A 21,548-nucleotide genomic window follows, 5' to 3' on the forward strand; every position below is an offset into this window, starting at 1 on the left:
ATTAAGTATAGTAGTTTCAACATTGCATATTGTCTACTAACAAACAAATTGCTAAAATCATTTTTCCATTTATCTAAAACTGTACTAATATTGTTGGTAATAGAACCATCTTCACAAATTACTTCTAATGGTTTACCCTTTTTCTTTGATCTGGTATGCAATCACATAAATTTCACACTTCCACATCAACACCCTTTTCACAGATATCTTACTCTAATCAACACCTTGATTCTTCAGTAATGAATTAATAAACACCTCAATTATCTGACAACAAACTTAATGCACATATGAATTGAACTCCTTTCAGGCTTTCTTCATTATTCAAAAGTGAAATTTAGCGATTAAAATTCATTAATCATTTTTGATAATAAATTTATCCATTATCAAACATCTAATTATTTCAATAAAATATTTTTCTTTAATTTATATCATTTAATAATAAACTTACCCATTTATTTAACATCTTAACACTTCAATCATTTAATTTATAGCAATTAATAAACTTACCCATTTATTTAACATCTTGAAAAAATACTGTATTAATAAAAATAAAAATGGGGAGGAACTGTCTGCTTATGTGCAAATATACAGACGGTTCTCCCTCAAAATAGGGAGAGAACCGTCAGGGAGGAAACGTCAGGAGAGGAACTGGTAAGGGAGAGAATAGTCTGACTAGCGCATGTGAAAACCAGTGCATACACCACAGAGCTTAAATATCAAATACAAATGTTGAACTGACTGAACAATTAAATATAAATTGGCTTTGAAATTTTTTGTTTAAAACAATGAATATCACCAACGTATAAACACAACTTAATATTGTTCTTACAGAATACAAAAGAAAAATTGTACTAGCAAGCTGATGGGAGGTCAAACAATGGGTTCTGCCAAAGGGGGTTGTGTAACGGTGCTTAAAGTTTATATATACATGTATGGATTGTCACCTGTTTTTTTGGTCTGGACATTGTTTTGGTCACAAATAACCCTAATATAGAGTCCAGGCACTGTTACAACCTCCTTTGGGTTCTGCATGGTCTCATTTCTGCCGAGTAGTTCATAGAATGAATATGAAATTGCAAATATTTAGACGGACACCCTGGTGCAAATATATACCGGTATTTGCCCACTAGTTATTGATCCAATCTAGTTATAGGTTTAGGCATTGATCAAATGTACAAACTAATTATTGCCAGACACTTCATGTTTGGTTACCTCAGTACTTAGACCATATAAACTTAGTTCACGAGGTTTCTACACCCTAAAAATTTCTGAACAGAGAAGCCAAAACCTGTCTTATGCACATTCTTACAGGATTTACATTTCTGCAAAGTAGTTTCAATTTCCTATATTTGGTTTAAAAGATACAGAGTGGACATCAATTTGCTAAAGGACAATAGGATATTTAACATTATGCGGTTTTAGGAAGACATTTGTACTGAAATAAATAACAAAACTCATTGCTATTTCTTCTTTTAATATGAATTTTGATGAAACAATTTGATCTTTAGAAATGTACATTTAAATACAAACTTGTCAGATCTAATTATCATTTAATTAATTTAATCATGATCAAGGAGATAGTAACAGATATCAATGCTAATCAACATGTGAATAATATAAAACATGATTTTCCTTATTCTTCCTTGAAATCCTACAACATAACAGTTTTCTCTCAAACACTATACAGTCTTAGTGAAAATGATAACTTCTCACTATTCTAATTGTATAGAATATCCTTTAAATCACAAAGTATTAAAAATTAGACAGCCACCTTAATATAATGGTAAATGTCAAACTTACTGCAACGAAAAACTGGTTAACTGAAAATTTAGTGATGTTATGCACAATTATTCACTTAAAAATTGTCTCTCATATGTTTATATATTAGGCCAGTTTGCATTTAGTTTTAACGTGTAAACTGCCTCCTGAACACTTCATTTTGAACACTAATGGTCACATAATTGCAAAAGCAATATGCAAAAACAAAATAATAAATGAACACATTATTGCATCATTTTTGAACACATAACATCATACTTGGTCATTAACCAATGTATCATACAAGATTACTGATTTTTCTTTAGTACGAGTACAATCAAGCTTTTATACAAAAAAAAAATATTTGACAATCAACTTTCAAAAATTTATACACGATTTACAAAAAGTCAAATACATTTTTGTATACAAAACAACTGAGAGGGAAATAATTTTGGAACCGTTATAGAAGAGTAATCTATAAAATTTACGAAAAAAAAAATACAAGAATATCAAGATTTATATATAATACATATAGCACTTTCTGACAGGAGAACTGAGCAAATTTGACATACGGTAATCCCTGATGGAACAGCAGTAATCTGTCCTTGCCAGATAGCACCAATGAACATGGCAGACAGACCTAAATGTCAACGTCTTCGACAGCTTTGATATTTCAAATTATCTATGCAAGAGTCAACATCAGTCAAATAAATTAATGTCAGAATCAAGTATTTTTCCCTATTATCAATACAATTTGTTTGGAAAAATAATCAAGTTCTCTAGTACCCAAGGGCACCATTTCTAACAACAAATACAAGCATACTGTAGCATTATTATACAAATGTATATGGATACATTACTTCCCCTTAGCCCACATTTGTACAGTATATATAAAACTATGCAAGCTATAATTCTTCAATGCCCCACTTATGCTATAACACAATGTATCTGCTATTTTTTTTTTAAACATTTTAGTATTTATTTGTTCAAATATATTACACAAGTCATGTTGTGGGGAAAAAATGTTATATTTAAAAACACCCATGACAGTACTAGCACATTATGTGAATATTGCAAATGTTATAAAAAATAATAGAAACTACATTTGGAACAATATTCAACATGTTTTAATGAACTTGTGTAGCCTATTTGTAATTTTTTTCCAGAGTCCTTCAACAGTTTTTTTTAACAATGTATTTAACAAAGTTCGTGCATTATTTTCCTCATTTAAGCACAGAGCCTGATGACTTTGTTGGTAACTATCAGGAAATCTTCATCTTGCAATTCTTTCAAAGCTTCTTCAAACAAATCTCTTGGTACGGGCTGAAAAGAAAACAACAATTTATGGGTTTAACACATTTTTTGTCATATCTTTGGAACATTTTTTTATTTTTTCATAATTTGGCCGGGCTCCCCAATCCACCTAACATTCAATTTCTCCTCAAGGGACAGACTACTTATCAAACATGATTTCTGATCAGCAATGACTGACAAATTGACTCAATGTCCTAGATCAATTTTATCAGAGAAATTCAACTTGCCACAGGATCAAATCAGTGACCCCTGAAATTGGGTCGTGTTACAAATCTCACAATATCCTTAAAATACACCATTATTTGTCAACTCAACTTATCTTTTAACCTGATACACTGATCATGATACACTAGGCAAACACAGAAAATACCTTTTTCTACTTACACATAGATACATATAATTGTATTTAAATTACCATTTTACAAAGAAATCAGGAACATGAAACCTTGTTCTTAAAATTATAGAATTTTTGAAAAGACATGTCCAAGTATTCCATGTAACCAAATTCCATGAGAAATTCATGAACTAAAATAAACCTGTTTGTTTGATTGGGTTTTACACCACACCGACACAGCATAGGTCATATGGTGATGTTCCAGCTTTACTGGTGGAGGAAGACCTTAGGGGCCCTTCCGTGGATTATTTCAGGTAAGAATGGGCACCCAAGTAAAACCACCTATTTTCCCTAAGCTAGCTGGATAGCTTCCTCACATGAAAGAATCCAAAATCCCTGTCAGAATTTGAACCCACAGCGGTGTGGGGCAAGTGGTTTGAAATCAACAACCTTAACCACTCAGCCACGGACGCTTAAATGATAAACCTAATTCATTTGATCATTCTTGTTTAATTTATTTGATCATTCTTGTTATTTAGAAAAGGGACAATCAATTCTTCAATTTTTTAAGGTAAAGTGACAGCATGATTAAGAGGGAACTACTAAATTTTCCTTAAACACTTAAAATACCCACCACATCTGATCTTTCTCTCAGTTCCTCGTAAAGTTTGACCTGCTTCAATGTGGCCACCTTGCCCTTCTCCTGTATCAATTTCTTCAGGGCTTGAGTCACCTCCGCCTTACGTTTACGAGCCGCTCCACTTATACCAGTGGTTAAAATACTGACATCGATCTTGCCAGTACTGGGATCAACAGCTGCCTGCTTCAGTGCCTCCTTGTACAGTCTGAATATATAACAATAATTTCATCAGAATCTTACAGAGATGACAATTTTTTACTTAAAAATTAAACAATAATCTTTACCAGGTAGTGTGTTGAATTCTTAATGGAACAAAGATTTAAGTAAGATAGTTTGGTACTTTGATCTGGTTTCGTTTTAGAGTAATGTTTCTGACATTCCCTATTTAGTTGCTCTAAAAGTAGTAAAAACCTTTACAATGTAGATTTTAATATAAAATCATACAATTATTACTAAACAAACCAAAGCTTCTATTTAACCCCTTCATTGATTAATTTTATGTTTCAATGTCTTTTTAGACGGGGTTTTCTTTTTTATCTGAGGCAACAAATATGCCAATGAAAACAACAGGTTTGGCCAAGGGTCAAAGGGGATATTTTCATATACAACCAATTTCAAGAGCATTTAAACTGATATGAATCGCCAATCTGTTAATAATGAAAACCCTGAACAACATAATTATTTACCAAGTGCAGATATATTTATATTACCTCATAGCTTCCTCAACATCTGCCACGTGTACAGTGTCTGACAACCTCATTCTGGCATGGGCCTCAGCCAATCGAATGAGAGATTCCAGCTGTCTTGGGTAAGCTGACACCTGGCCCCTCCCACTACCTATCTTACGCATATTGACATACTCCTGTATTAAGGATTGTCCCGCCTCTTCACTTAGTTTAGGCTGTATGGTAACTTTAGCAAACGAGATATAGTCTCTCAAAATACTCATATCCTGTAAAACAGAAAACAATAAATTTATAAACATTTTTTATAACTTTGTTCAGCTCATAGGGCCATTTCTAAAAAAAAAATATATACCCAATTAGGCCATTTGTGGATTTCAAGCATCTGCTTGTAAAGTTCTTTTGCGTTTAAGTTTAGCTAGATAGTTTCCCTACATAAATGATTCTCAAGTGCCTAGCAGGATTTGAATTGGGGCGTCATAAGACAGGAAATATTGTATCAACACATTCTTACCCCAAAAAATTTAAATTAAGGCCCCAATCTTGTACCTGCAAAAAAAAAACCCCAACTATTAATCAATATGCTACTATAATTTTAAACCCAAACCAGAATTAATTTATTTTCTTCTTGAATTATGGTAATCTAGAAAGAAGAAAATTATACTTTCAAAATATGCTATCTTACCAGAAATTCCTCCTCGGACTGTTCCTGGGCATGGAAATACAGGGAGACAAGATGATTGGCAAGTTTCCTGTCATACAACTCATCTTGTGGATCTAGTATCAGGAAGATCAGATCAAACCTGTGAAAAAAACATTGCATTTGAAATTCCAAGTTAATCTTGTATCCACCCTTTCAGGCACTCGGGGTACAGACCATGTATGTAAGCTTCTATGGAAAGGGAAATCATTAAATACTTTAGAAACCATGGATGTTCCACAAGCTAGCTGGATAGCTTCCTCAAATGAAACAATCTGAGTCCCTGCCAGGATTTCTACCCACAGGAGTGAGTGGGGCACCCTCTTTGGAGTCAACAACCATGGATGCCCTTCTTGCATTGTATAGGTACAAGGTAACACACAGGAATACAATCATTCTACAGTTCTCTGTATAGCTTACTTACATTACAGAATAATGTGACGTAACAACCACTTTCAAAATTCTAAGCAGTACTGGTCAAGCCTTTATATCCCATGCATCAAATACAAATTGCCAACAGTAAGTATATCAGGTAATTTACCTTGACAATAGTGTGTGTGGGAGCATAATGTTCTCTGTGATAGTTTTGTTCTTGTTCCACTGTGACTCGACTGGGTTGGCTGCAGCCAAGATGGATGTTCTAGCGTTCAAGGAGCAGATGATACCAGCTTTGGCGATTGACAATGTTTGTTGTTCCTGAGTAAAAGGGGAGATAATAAATATATCCATATCAATGTGTTGAGAGATTGATTGTTGTATCTTAAAAATTTACTGACAATCAGCTTTTTTTCCCATAACTTGCAATAAACATAATAATTAACTGCTAATTCATATCAGTTGATTGATGAAACCAACAAAGAAGTACAACTTAACACTTTGCTTCAATTTTATCAGGGCTTTTGAGTGTTAACAAATGTAAGTTGTCAAATATCATTCTTTCTCTTCTTTTTTTTTGGTCGAGTTTTAAAGTTCAATGAACACCGCCAGTGACCATAGCTTTAACTTTTGAGACATGTGATAGAAAAAAATATACTCCCGAAAAATAACTAGAACTGCCACTGTCATGGCGTGAATACCCCCACATACCACTTTGTCAGAATCAACAGTGGCCATTTAGAGCTCAAGGACAACTTCCCTGCCAAATCTGAGGTTACTAAGCCAGTGCATTGCTAAGTAATGTATTCTACATGCTTCAAATGTGAAAATGTAAAAATCAGTACACTGCAGACAGGCATTCTTAAGCAATTGAGGGGAAAAACTTATTTTATTGTCAAGGTCCCCCTGACCTATGACCCAGTGACCTCAAAATCAATAGGGGTCACCTTATGGTCATGATCAACCTCCATGCCAAATATGAAGACTGTGGGTCAAAGGAATCTTAAGTTAATGGGCAGAAAAACTTTTTTAGTCAAGGCCCCTGTGACCTTGACCTTTGACCCAGTGACCTCAAAATCAATAGGGGTCATCTACTAATCATGACTAACCTCCATGCCAAATATGAAGACTTTGGGTCAAAGGAATCTTTAGTTATTGGGCGGACAAGCTTTTTGAAGTCAAGGCCCCTGTGACCTTGACCTTAGACCCGGTGACCCCAAAATCAATAGGGGTCATCTACTAATCATGACTAACCTCCATGCCAAATATGAAGACTGTGGGTCAAAAGAATCTTAAGGTTTTTGGGCGGACAAGCTTTTTGAAGTCAAGGCCCCTGTGACCTTGACCTTAGACCCGGTGACCTCAAAATCAAAAGCGGTCATCTACTAATCATGACTAACCTCCATGCCAAATATGAAGACTTTGGGTCAAAGGAATCTTTAGTTATTGGGCGGACAAGCTTTTTGAATTCAAGGCCCCTGTGACCTTGACCTTTGACCCAGTGACCTCAAAATCAATAGGGGTCATCTACTAATCATGACTAACCTCCATGCCAAATATGAAGACTGTGGGTCAAAGGAATCTTAAGTTATTGGGCGGACAAGCTTTTTGAAGCCAAGGCCCCTGTGACCTTTGACCCAGTGACCTCAAAATCAATAGCGGTCATCTACTTATTTCATGACTAACCTCCATGCCAAATATGAAGACTGTGGGTCAAAGGAATCTTAAGTTATTGGGCGGACAAGAAAAAACCGACGGACAGCCAGCCGGACGGACAAGCTGATTCAAGTATACCCCCCTTACAACTTTGTTGTGCGGGGGTATAAATACAGATTTCAATGAATGTAACCATTCAATTACAAAACTTGTTTCCCATATTTCAGATCACAAAAATATATAAATACGCTAGCAATAAATATAAAATTGGTTACCATGACTTCATGGAGAACAGATCTTGTACTATCATTCATCTTGTCAAATTCATCAATACAGCATACACCATTGTCACTGAGTACCAAAGCTCCACTGTGAGTACAAATAATAACCAAAGATGAAGATAACTTCATTTTTCAGATATATTTACAGCTATATTTTAAACAAAGAATAAAAGAATAACTGCTCACTTAAAACACAAAGTCTTCTGACATCTTGAATCCAAAACTGTTCATATGACTAAATACTATACTGTTTTAGGTAAATTTTGTTTGTTTTGTTTTACAGGTGCACAAACACAATTGAGGTCATATAGCACTGAAACAGGAAAGATAACTTCTGGTGTTAGAACTTAAAGCAAAATCAGTTTAAGGTAAAAACTAATTTACAGAAACATCTCATAAAGTAACATTACTTACGTTTGTAGAACAAGCTGTCTGGTATCTGGGTCTTTAGTGATGTATGCTGTCAAACCTGTGGCACTTGAACCCTTTCCTGAAGTGTACTGCCCACGGGGTACCAGATTATGTACATATTGCAGTAACTGAGACTTACTGGTTCCCGGGTCACCGCACAATAAAATATTCATCTCCGATCTGAAAGGAACAATGAAGTTGGTTTATAAAAGAACAATTAATATGATGGATGAAAGAAATTTCATTCTATTCAAAATCTATTACACCACTGCATTTTGTTCTCACAAATTCGTTTTAATTTGATCGTGGTGGAAGCTATTAGCTAATTGGAACACTCTTGAATCATTTTCTGGATCATACCAGTACTAAGCAACAAGTGTAGTTTCTTGGTCGTGGAAACAACATTTTGCCCCTGATGAGGTTTGAGCCAGGTAGCCAGCAATCCTTTAGATTACTAGTCTGACATATCATTAACTCGGCCACACCCACTGAATTTGAATAGTAAACTTTTGTCCATCATTATTTTAAGAGGACTAAATATCATTACACTTGAGAGCACCCACTTAGTAGACTGAGAATAAACAGATATACATACTGGCAAGATTCTATACCAGTTACATTATCATTGTTAGTATTCAACATCAAAATCTGTACCTATTACAAGTTAAAAAGATTTTTGTTTGTAAAATTGTTATATTGCAAACAAGTGTTTGTACACAGGCATATAACTGGTCAAGAACCTTTTTTGAATAACAATACTGCAAACTTTCTTTATTAATTAATTGTGCTTTGCATTTAGATTATACATGTAAATGTCACGATTATCCAATGAAAAATGATGTTACAAATGTGCAGTAATAATCTAAATTTATAAATTTAACAGTATCATTAAAACTTTACGTATTAGGTAATTGCTAGTACACAAAGTGCATTGAAATCTGTTAGCTACATTATTCCAACACAGAAGCAGAAAGCAGTATCAATTTATATGTTTTACAAACCTCTTTCAAAATATACACTTGTATCACAAACCCCTACAATTTGTGAAATTTCTGTATGTCTCAACATGACTCAAGTCTATCTCTTTAAAATGTAACACAGAGAGAGTTACCTAAATTTTCCTCTGCCTGTATTTGTAAAATCTTTCCTGGTTCCGCCAAACAGTTGCAGTAAAATGCCCTTTTTGATATCATCATTCTCATATATACTGGGAGCTGAAATGCAAGAAATGCCTTTCAAAGTATTTCAACTTAAAATATGTAAAGCAAATGTGCTTTATATCCAATTCATCGTGATTCAAAAGTTAACATTTTATGTACTGATTTCAAACTGGAAAGTTAATGCTGAAAAATATGTACATTCAGGGAATTTTTCCCCCAATCCCAAGGAGCCAATTAGGCCACACTCCCAATTCAAAATAACCTCTTTCTTTCCCAAATCATATGAAAAATAGCTGGTTTCTTAGTGACAAGCTGTATGAATATCTATCTGAATGAAACTTAAGTCACAGATATGGTAGTTTTTTAACTTTCCCATTTCTCAAAGTGGGCCTTTTCCAAATGACAGGGAATAGGCTCTTTCATGATAATTAATTGATAGTCATAATATACCTATGGCTCTCGCCAGCCTCTCGTAAATGTCAGACTCCTTGGCTAGTTTCTGTATCAACTCGACTCGCTCCTGGGGCAGGCGGGATGATTTACTGAAACATGAAAATTTACTATCAATCAAATAAGCTCTTTTTTAACTTGGTTTTTCTTTATAACCTTTTCAATTTATTTATTTTAGTTCAGTATTTCAGATTTTCTTTAAGTAAAATCTACCTTATTGAAAACATTTTGTTTCAATATGTATTGGTTCCTGGGCCTTTTTGCAGCGCACCAACATGGTATAGGTCAAATAGCATCTTACCAGCTTTACAGGAGAAGGAAGGACACGGGTGCTTTTCTGTGCATTATTTCGGACACAAAAGAACACCTGCATAGAACTGCATGTTCAGTAAGCTAGCTGGATAGCTTACTCACATGAAAGAATCCAAAGTCCCTGTCGGGACAGGGATTCTGGGCTTTTTAACCACACATGAAAATGCAAACTTTACCACATAAAATGGTACATGACTTATGAAAACAAACAAATTAACAAAGAACAAGAGTACCAGAGAACTGGAGCGGGGCCAGTTTAAACCCCAGGGCTTTTATTTGAACAAACTTGGTAGACACCCATTAGAAGATATTTCATGCTTAACATCTAAGGTCTAGCTGGTCAAGTTTTTTTCTTTACACATATTGGCGGGGCCAATTTTGACCCCAGGGCTTTAATTTGAAGAAACTTGGCAGACACCCATTAGAAGATGTTTCATGCTAAATATTTTAGCTCTAGCTCTTTGGGTTCTTTAAAAGAAGAATTTTTTAAGTTTTTACTTTATACATATAGGGAAAATCAATGACCCCCTGGGGCGGGGCCAATTTTGACCCCCAGGGCTTTTATTTGAACAAACTTGGTAGACATCAATTAGAACATGTTTCATGCCAAATATCTAAGCTCTAGCTCTTTGGGTTTTTTAGAAGAAGATTTTTTAAGTTTTTACTATATGCATATAGGGAAAATCAATGACCCCCTTGGGTGGGGCCAATTTTGACCCCAGGGCTTTTATTTGAACAAACTTGGTAGACACCCATTAGAAGATGTTTCATGCCAAATATCTTAGCTCTAGCTCTTTGGGTTCTTTAAAAGAAATTTTTTTAAGTTTTTACTATATGCATATAGGGAAAGTCAATGACCCCCTGGGGCGGGGGCCAATTTTGACCCCAGGGCTTTTATTTGAACAAACTTGGTAGACACCGATTAGAAGATGTTTCATGCTAAATATCTTAGCTCTAGCTCTTTGGGCTTTTTAGAAGATGTTTTTAAAGTTTTTTCTTTTGGTTGCCATGGCAACCAGAGTTCTGCATGGAATGGAATTCTTTGAACAACTTTGTTAAGGCTTCACACAAGGAACATCCCTGTGAAGTTTCATTATGATCTGCCTTATGGTTTCAGAGGAGATGTCGTTTGAAAAGTGTGAACGGACAACGGACGACGTACAACGGATGACGGACGAAGAGTGATCCTAATAGCTCACCCTGAGCATATGCTCAGGTGAGCTAAAAACAAGCACCTTAAGATCAATCATTCGCTCCTTAATGCTTATCATACAAACCACATTTGAACATGATTCACATCAGGTTAAAACTGAGAAGAGCAAAAAACATGCATCATTCTGTATCAAAATCAGAGGAACAGACTAACCTTTCATCATCTTCTGCCTCGTGCAGACGCTTGACATCCATCTTCCTGAAGTGTACAACATCAATATGTGTCTTGTAGACTGACTTCACATTTCGCATACGTGGATTCACTCTCAGCGGCATCGCCCTGTATATACCAGTGATTGTCACTCGGTCACCAGGCTGAACCTTGTCCACCAAATCACTGTGTGCATACAGTACTACTGTGTGTGGCGTCTGACCAGGTGGCATATCCTCTGAAGTAGCATTTTCACATACATTTAAGTTTAATTTAAAATGTTTCCAATTCTACCAAAATCAGTTGAATTTTCACTACCAGTTTTACTTCTATGCTAGGTATATATGAGTAGTAATTGATTGAAATCATCTAGGGAGACAATTTTTTTTTCACAATAAAAGACTTCAAAAACTGAATATTCACATTTCATGGTATATGCATCACATTCTTTACTTAACTTAACTAAATAATCCTGTAACCCAATTCATAATAAAATTAAGAATATCATAAATTTTTTGAGGAAATAAATCTAGGCAAATAATGTGTAATTTGTTATTACCTGGAGATTCCTGCAGCTTGATATGCTGCTTATCACTGAAGTGTGACCTATTGTGCACGAGGGCAAAACTATGATTTGTATTACAGTTAGTACACAGTGTTGGCTCTGCAATCCTGCCCCTCTCTATCTCTACAGAAGCCGTGTTGTGACACACATAGCACGAGAAAAATGCTTCACGCATCTCCGGGATCAAGGCTGACAATCGAATGACCATACCACTTATCGTGATCAACTGATCAATATCTGAAATAGTAACATAAACCTCCATTATATTACAGGGTTCAAACAGAATCATGTAGTCTTAATTTAAGCACTTTTCAAGGGCTTTTTCAAGACCAATTTTGCATTTTCAAGGACAATTTTCGCGCATTGTTTCCGGCAAGTTTCAACTCTAAGCAAAGAAGATTTAACATCATTTATTATCATTGTTAATAATAATATACTTAAGCCACAACATTCTTTGAAAAATACATGTTGTTTTACAATTTGATGTAAATACTTTAACTTCTTAAATCAACTTTTGCTTTTATTACCTGCAGTTCAAGTTATTCAATTTCTTTTTTCTGATCTTTGGAACCCTTCATTAATATATTACTTTGAGTCACAAAGACAAACCACTGGCATTGTCTTCTTTAGGCTTTGACATAGAGGCAACCTCGTTATCATTTATTACATTGTTATCTGAGTCAGAATTAGTCTTTTTAGCCTCAATTTTAAAAATCCCTTCTTGTTTAACAAAAAACAAATCACATGATCCCTGTTTCTGTTGTATTTTTAAATTTTCTTTGTGACTTTCACCTTTTTCGTGACTTTTCAGGGCGCTGTCTCCCATACCACCGATTTCAATATTTTTCATACAAACTCAGCAATGCGCCTTTCTAATATCACTTGATTTCTGTACCCAACTATAATCTTTCAATTGAAATCGGCTTTTACCCAATTTTTATTACGAATTGGCTATATCGAAACACTTCAGGAACAAAATATTCCAACACTTGGGAGTGTATACGTCTAAATGCTCACAATAATTACAAAGAAACTTGAGAAAGAGCGAAACACCGACGATATAGATAGCAGATGGTCGATTTATTTTTATTGGGAACGCTTTTTTCTACTCGCGAAAACTGTTAATGTGAAAAGCGATGACGTAAGGCCATCCTTAAAAAAATGTTTGTTTGCAGTAACGCGACCGACTCACAAAATTTGCCCCTACTCAAAATTTTTTTTCATGGTCTGGATGAAATTTTTTTTTTTTTGAATCAGAAAATTATGCCTTGTGCTTTGTTTTTGTTCTTTTAAAGGTTAATAGAAGAAATAAAATGTAGGTCTTATTAAATTAGAACTCAGTTATCAATTTATTAATTGTTACCAGATTATCAAAGCATATATATTCCAGCATTTTGAAATGCCATGTTTATTTGGGAGTACAATTCAATAAAAAAAAAAAAAAAATCGACCTACCTACCCACCTTGAAACTTCTGGGTCGGGTTACTGCAAACAAACATTTTTTTAAGGATGGCCTTATACACACGAACACGAATACCGACGACGTAAAACACATGCGGGCTTCATTTCGTACTCATGTATTTTCGTAACTATTTCGCGGAAGTAAATAAAAATCTTCTGTGATATATTCTGTCCCTTCCTTATTAAACAAGAGGGCCATGATGGCCCTGAGGTCGCTCACCTGTATATAGGCCCCCGGAGCTTAAACCCCAGGGCTTTTATTTGAACAAACTTGGAAGACACTCATTAGAAGATGTTTCACAATGTTAAGTTTTTACTACACACATGTAATGAAAAACAATGATCTCACCCGCCCCCGTCCACCTTTCCCTTCCCCCCCCCCCCCCCCCCGCAGGGCCAATTTTCACCCAAGGGCATTTATTTGAACAAACTTTGTAGACATCCATATGAAGATATTTCATGCTAACCATCTAAGCTCTAGCTCATTGGGTTTTTTAAAAGAAGATTTTTAACTTTTTACTACACACATATAGTTAAAAACAATGACACCCCTGGGGCGGGGCCAGTTTTGACCCCAGGGCTTTTATTTGAACAAACTTTGTAGACGTTTACTACAAGATGTTTCATGCTTAATATCTAAACTCTAGCTATCTAGGTTTTTTCAAAGAAGATTTTTTTAAGTTTTTACTATAATTATGCATATAGGGAAAATCAAGACCCCCCATGGCGGGGCTAATTTTGACCCCAGGGCTTTTATTTGAACAAACTTTGTAGACACTCATTAGAAGATGTTTCATGCTTAATATCTAAACTCTAGCTATTTGGGTTTTTTCAAAGAAGATTATTTAAGTTTTTGCTATACACATATAAGGAAAATCAATGACCCCCGGGGCGGGGCCAATTTTGACCCCAGGGCTGTTATTTGAACAAACTTGGTAGACACCCATTAAAAGATGTTTCATGCTGAATATCTTAGCTCTAGCTCTTTGAGTTCTTTCAAAGAAGATTTTGTAAGTTTTTACTATATGTATATAGGGATAATCAAGACCCCCCCGGGCGGGGCCAATTTTTACCCCAGGGCTTTTATTTGAACAAACTTTGTAGACACTCACTAGAAGATGTTTCATGCTTAATATCTAAACTCTAGCTATTTGAGTTCTTTCAAAGAAGATTTTGTAAGTTTTTACTATATGCATATAGGGGAAATCAATGACCCCCTGGGGCGGGGCCAATTTTGACCCCACAGCTTTTATTTGAACAAACTTGGTACACACTCATTAGAAGATGTTTCATGCTGAATATCTTAGCTCTAGCTCTTTGGGTTCTTTAAAAGAAGAATTTTTAAGTTTTTACTATATGCATATAGAGAAAATCAATGACCCCCTGGGGCGGGGCCAATTTTGACCCCAGGGATTTTATTGGTAGACACTTGGTAGACACTCACTAGAAGATGTTTCATGCCAAATATCTAAGCTCTAGCTCTTAGGGTTTTTTAAAAGAAGATATTTAAAGTTTTTACTTTCGGTTGCCATGGCAACCAGAGTTCTGCATGGAATTAAATTCTTTGAACAATTTTTAAAGGTGACCACCGAAGGAACATTCCTGTGAAGTTTGGATGAAATTGGCTTAGTGGTTTATGAGGAGATGTCATTTAAAGTAAAAGTTTACGGACGGACGACAGACGGACGGACGAAAAGCGATCACAAAAGCTCACCCTGTCACTTTGTGACAGGTGAGCTAAAAAGGTTTTAATTTATGATTTTTTTTAATGATGAGTGTTATTTCTAAGAGAATTAACAATCTTCAAGGATTTTTTTTCTAAAATAAAGACTTTTCAATGACTTTTTCAAGGACACCCTGAATTCAAGCACTTTTCAAGACCCAGATCGTTTTCAAGCACTTTTCAAGACCTGTGCGAACCCTGATATTATGATGTGCCAAAAAGCAAAACTAATCAATTTCATATAACAGGCAGGTTTTATACATTCTTAATTGGAAGAGGTTGCAGAATTGAAATAACATCATCACTTTGTTATCATATGAAGATATTCCAGCTTTCTTGGTAGAATGCATTATTTCAGACAACAAGAGCGATCAGTAATCACATGTGTCGCCTCATGATGGCCAATTTCATGTTGGGACAAATTTTGTGACAGACGGACAGTGCACAACTAGACTTGGTACTGAACATTCCTGTAAAGTTTGGATAAAATTGCACCAGTAGTTTATGAGGAGTAGTCCGGACAAGCTTTTGCGTATCTGGCAACACACAGAAAAAAACACCTTTTTATCAAAGGGCCATAACTCGGCCAAAAATCATTCAACCAGAAAACTTGTGCAATATGCGCAAGGACTTGAGCTACAGATCAATCCTGTAAAGTTTCATTGAAATTGCATTAGTGGTATAAGAGGAGTAGTCCGGACAAACTTTAAAATTAAAAATTATTAAAGGGCCATAACTCTGACAAAAATCATTGAACCGGAAAATGCTGACACTATGCACAACTAGACTTGGTACTGATCATTCCTGTAAAGTTTGGATGAAATTGCACCAGTAATTTATGAGGAGTAGTCCGGACAAGCTTTTGTGTATCTGGCAACACACAGAAACAAGAGCGATCAGTAATCACATGTGTCGCCTCATGATGGCCAATTTCATGTTGGGACAAGTTTCGTGACAGACGGACAGACAGACGGACAATGCACAACTAGACTTGGTACTGATCATTCCTGTAAAGTTTGGATAAAATTGCACCAGTAGTTTTTGAGGAGTAGTCCGGACAAGCTTTTGTGTATGTGGCAACGCACAGAAAAAAACACCTTTTTATCAAAGGGCCATAACTCGGCCAAAAATCATTCAACCGGAAAACCCGTGCAATATGCGCAAGGACTTGAACTACAGATCAATCCTGTAAAGTTTCATTGAAATTGCATTAGTGGTATAAGAGAAGTAGTCCGGATAAACTTCAAAAATAAAAATTATTAAAGGGCCATAACTCTGACAAAAATCATTGAACCGGAAAATGCTTACAATATGCACAACTAGACTTGGTACTGATCATTCCTGTAAAGTTTGGATGAAATTGCACCAGTAGTTTATGAGGAGTAGTCCGGACAAGCTTTTGTGTATCTGGCAACACACAGAAAAAGAAACGTTTTTATCAAAGGGCCATAACCCGGCCAAAAATCATTCAACCGGAAAACCCGTGCAATATGCGCAAGGACTTGAGCTACAGATCAATCCTGTGAAGTTTCATTGAAATTGCATTAGTGGTATAAGAGAAGTAGTCCGGACAAACTTTAAAATTAAAAATTATTAAAGGGCCATAACTCTGACAAAAATCATTGAACCGGAAAATGCTGACAATATGCACAACTAGACTTGGTACTGATCATTCCTGTAAAGTTTGGATGAAATTGCACCAGTAGTTTATGAGGAGTAGTCCGGACAAGTTTTGTGACGGACGGACGGACAGACAGACAGACAGACAGACAGACGGACAGACAGACAGACGGACAGACAGACGACGGAGAAGTGATCCCTATATGTCGCCACTACTCCGTAGAGGCGACACAAAAAACACCTTTTTATCAAAGGACCATAACTCGGCCAAAAATCATTCAACTGGAAAACCCGTGCAATATGCGCAAGGACTTGAGGTACAGATCAATCCTGTAAAGTTTCATTGAAATTGCATTAGTGGTATAAGAGAAGTAGTCCGGACAAACTTTAAAATTAAAAATTATTAAAGGGCCATAACTCTGACAAAAATCATTGAACCGGAAAATGCTGACAATATGCACAACTAAACTTGGTACTGATCATTCCTGTAAATTTTGGATGAAATTGCATCAGTAGTTTATGAGAAGTAGTCCGGACAAGTTTTGTGACGGACAGGCGGACGGACGGACGGACAGACGACGGAGAAGTGATCCCTATATGTCGCCACTACTCCGTAGAGGCTACACAAAATGGGCACTGAACCTTCAGACAATATCACCATAAACCAAACTCATCATTTAATTAATTTTTACCATGTCACACACAAAAATTACCTTCTGGATTCAATGAACGCATATTTCTTGTCTTTTCAGCATTGTATGGCCTCACTTGAATCTGGTGTTCTAGGATAGTAGCAGGGTACTTGTCAAAGAACATCTCGTTGACAGCCATGTCAAATGTGGGTATCACTTCCTGTGGATAATTAATCAGCTGACGATACAGATCAGCATCAAACTCGCGCAGATGCTCGCAGTTTATGTTAAGGAATGGTTCTCCGATGGCATTGATCTGTAAGAGAGAAATTAATAAATTATTCATTAAATTTATCAAGCATTGTAATACAAATGTGTTAAGGTATCCTTTTATTAAGTCTGTAAACACAAAACAGCCATATCATACAAACACTTTGCTTACTTTAGTCACCAATAACACTGCAATACTGACCCTAAACTATAAATCCGAAGGACAACTTATACAACTAATTGCTAATTAATTCAGTAGTTTTTTACCTCTTCAAGTCTCTGCAAGTAGTAAGGCTGGTTGATGTCCATGCCTTCAAATGCCTCGTCCTCATCAACGTTCTTTTCCACAAACTTCAGAATAAATCTGCGGAACTTCTCCTTGCAGTGACTTACGACTACATCTGTTCCCCAGATTACCAGCTGTGGTCCGGCATTTGTATCACTTGTAATATCACTTGTCATTCTGGTAGCTTCCTGCAAATTTTAACATTACAATTTGAATTAATACAGGGAAACCAAAGTATTCAACTGCTATATATGAGCTGTGCCATGACAAAACCAACATAATGGGTTTGCGACCAGCATGGATCCAGACCAGCCTGAGCATCCGCGCAGTCTAATCAGGATCCATGCTGTTCGCTTACCAACCCTATTACAAGTAGAGAAACTGAAAGCGAACAGCATGGATCCTGATCAGACTGGGCGGATGCGCAGGCTGGTCTGGACCCATGCTGGTCGCAAACCCATTATGTTGGTTTTGTCCTGACGCGGCTCATATTATCTTTCATTGAGCAACAATTTATTAATAATAACTCAATCATTTTAAATAGCATTTTGAGACATATTTACACTTAATTTTAAAGTCATTCACATTTATCCAAAGGTAGTTTTAGTACATATTATGCAAGCAAAACAAGATGAACAAAACTGTAACTCACAGCTTTAAGGCAATACATTTAGCTCAGTATCAGACCTATCAATGCAAAATGTCCAAATTTTACATCACTCAAATAATTCCAATTCTAAATAGAAAGGATTGTTTGTATTCTCAAACAAACTGCAACCAAAACATGTTTGTGTTGTTAGATAGTTCATATGCCTGAACATCTGCCTCAAGTACAATATGCCATCTTCAAATAACTCCTAACATACTTTTTGTTAAGATTCTTCTTGCACTTTTATTCAGACTCTACTTACACTTTGTTCAGACCCTCCAATGGCCACAGTTCTCATTTTTCTCTCACTATGAATATCTGGGCGTGACCTAATTGGTGTTTCGCCAACCCCGGGAGTGCGAGGCCCTCCTCTACTGCTTGGTGTACCATAGTTTAGTGGAGAACTTAGATCAATTTCACTGGTTGGAGCTACGAATATAAGCAAAAAACACATCTTTAATCTTTAACTTTTAATTTCTAGTTTATTGATTTTTTTTATCTGATATCAACACTCAATAATTATGCAACATAAACCGAACAAGCATAACTATCTTTTACTAAAAGTAGATTACCTAACACAATCATGCTTAAATGCATTTTCCTGACAAAAATAAATGGAAATGTATGTCTGTACATCTGACCATAATGTACTTCAATCTATACATGCTGAAATGTAATTTGCAGCATCAACAATGCCTTTATAATGATAATGATTTCAACACTTTTTTATTAAATGGGCATATCTATTGCCCTAACTCAGTGGTAAGGTGTTTACCACAACTTTTACGCAATATTTTGACGTTGCACGGAAAAGTTGTGGTAAACACCCTATCACCGTACCTATTGAGAAAGCTAAAATTTGCAATGAAATGCCATTCTCTTATTCAGTCCTGTAAATAGCTATATAAACACAAACTAAAAGATGAAACTAACCTCCGGCTCTCTGTTGTGGGCTTGAGAACAAGGAAGATTCCCCACCAGAAGGCGGGGCAGCTGGTGAAGAAGGTAGAGGAGCCATGTCACCACCTGGAGAGGCTTCAACTCTACGTCTCTGGGCTGGTGGGGATGACACTTCATCTTCCTTGGCTGCTTTGGCCTTTCGTGCACTTCGTCTGGCTAATTAACCAGTAAAATGTAATGAAACAGTTATGCAGTTACTTAAAATATTGGTATGGCAGGGCTCTCGTTAGCATTTTGAGACTGGGGCCAGGGTCCATGCAGTGGGGGGAATTTTGCATGATTTTCAAATATTTTTCATTCAAGGGGGAATTTTTTTTCAGTAAGACTTGAAATTATGCATTTTTGGATGCTTAAAACTGTCCAGAATGTCTTATTTATATATACGTACTAATTTCCGATTGCCGTTCGCGGAATACATACTAATTTCCAGTTGCCGTTCGCGAAATATATATTCAAGGGGGCTTTTTTTTGGTTTTAGGGGGAAAAAAACACGTTTTGGTGGGGGAATGGGGCCGATATTCGGACCCAAATTTTACCAAACGAGAGCCCTGTATGGTAAACATTTAAATTGTTGTCATCAATTCATATATCTGAAAGATTGACCTATTTCATTCAGTCTTGCCAAATTCTAATTTACAACTGTGCAACTTTTTAACAAATTAAATACTTGCAGCAAACAGGATTTATTTCCTGGATTTTGGAAACATGAATTTGGAATTTCAGCAATATTTTGTTAAAAATTAGGAAATAACACACATAAAATTTCTATATAGAGTATGCAAAAGGCTTTGCATTCCTTGTGTTTATTTATAGTTAAAGGGGTATATTTGCCTTTATTTTTTTTAAATATTTGCTTGTATTTTTCAATTATTGATAGAATGTCTAGCTCATGTGCTGAAATATATTTTAAGACGTATATATTGGAAAAAAATGCAGTTGAACTATTACGTGTTGTTGCCGTTGAAGCTTCTGAAGTGGGACTGCTTGGTTCGTCAGCACGTCCTCTCTTGCTCCTACGACGTGGTGTTAATGGTGAATCCATCTACATGAAAGATAGAAAATGTTGCAAATTACTGACGATGTCTCTTCGCTGTTTTTCGTTTTCTTCTAGTTTATATATTATTATCTATAATTAGAATTTGTAAATCTAAACATATCATAATAAACAGCTTCAAGAAGATTATTTTTGAGTGGTTCTTACCATTAAAAATATTACTTTAAGAAGAAATCAATGGAAACTGTACCTTTTTTTGCTTTGTTTATGTCGGCTAGTCACGTGTTGAAATCCGCGGGAAAAGTTCTAAACTCGCTAATTCACATGCCCGTTTGTAACATGATAAGTGTATGCAGATTTAACACATACTTGCTCCGCCTTCTAAATCGTAGGAATATGGTGTGTAAAATTTATTCTGTTTACATGTAAAGATTTATGTTGTATTTAATTCACATTTAAATCTTGTAAATTATAAAATATTTTAACATTTATGCAGTACAAAAGTATAATAGTATATTTTCAACCGTGTAAAAGGGAAAAAAGATAACAGAACTATTTTTACTAAATAACAAATAGCCCAAAGTATCCCGACTGAAGGATTTTTGGTAAACGGAAAAAGGGATCGAGTGAGAGTACACTTTGCATATTTAGCCCCGCCTATAAATTAAGCACGAATTTCTGATAAAGCGTTATCATCCTGATTATCTATGGAAATGATCAGCGTCACTGTGAAATAGTGCATTATGCTAAATCCTCCTAATAAATATATGCGTATGTCTAAAAAATGGAAACAGGCTTTAAAGTCTTCAGGACATACAATCGTATCCTAATGGTTTTTCATTCATACAGTATGCCTAATAATTTAATCAGCATATGAACCTATGTGAAGATATCAAGTAAGATGATGAAAGGATCATCTGAATGTGCATACAATGTATACTTATGTTCAT

General features: G+C 35.6%; 1 protein-coding gene across 1 annotated transcript; it reads right to left on the reverse strand.

Annotated features, from left to right (window-relative positions):
* Nucleotides 1-1,457: 1,457 nt before the first annotated feature.
* Nucleotides 1,458-20,982, reverse strand: LOC132725963 (DNA replication licensing factor mcm4-A-like). Its single transcript, XM_060711191.1, has 17 exons — nt 20,849-20,982; nt 20,553-20,646; nt 19,578-19,760; nt 18,907-19,073; nt 17,977-18,183; nt 17,521-17,755; nt 11,997-12,239; nt 11,441-11,675; nt 9,763-9,854; nt 9,264-9,366; nt 8,156-8,332; nt 7,736-7,829; nt 5,971-6,125; nt 5,415-5,532; nt 4,757-4,998; nt 4,041-4,251; nt 1,458-3,081 (listed from the first exon to the last, which is right to left on the reverse strand). Exons 2-17 carry the CDS (start codon nt 20,644-20,646, stop codon nt 2,986-2,988), a joined length of 2,652 nt encoding a protein of 883 aa, XP_060567174.1. The 5' UTR covers nt 20,849-20,982; the 3' UTR covers nt 1,458-2,985.
* Nucleotides 20,983-21,548: the final 566 nt, after the last annotated feature.

Source organism: Ruditapes philippinarum, unplaced genomic scaffold (genome assembly GCF_026571515.1).
Source record: "Ruditapes philippinarum isolate M1 unplaced genomic scaffold, ASM2657151v2 ctg554_1_1_1_1, whole genome shotgun sequence".
NCBI classification, from domain to species: domain Eukaryota; kingdom Metazoa; phylum Mollusca; class Bivalvia; order Venerida; family Veneridae; genus Ruditapes; species Ruditapes philippinarum.

What these genes read in the sequence shown, in the direction of transcription:
- LOC132725963 (XM_060711191.1), bottom strand. Translation starts at nt 20,646, where the DNA reads ATGGATTCACCATTAACACCACGTCGTAGGAGCAAGAGAGGACGTGCT. An exon ending in GCGTTCATTGAATCCAGAAG is followed by an intron (nt 12,240 to 17,520) that starts GTAATTTTTGTG and finishes TTACTATTTCAG; the next exon opens with ATATTGATCAGTTGATCACG. An exon ending in GAGGCTGGCGAGAGCCATAG is followed by an intron (nt 9,367 to 9,762) that starts GTATATTATGAC and finishes CTTGCATTTCAG; the next exon opens with CTCCCAGTATATATGAGAAT.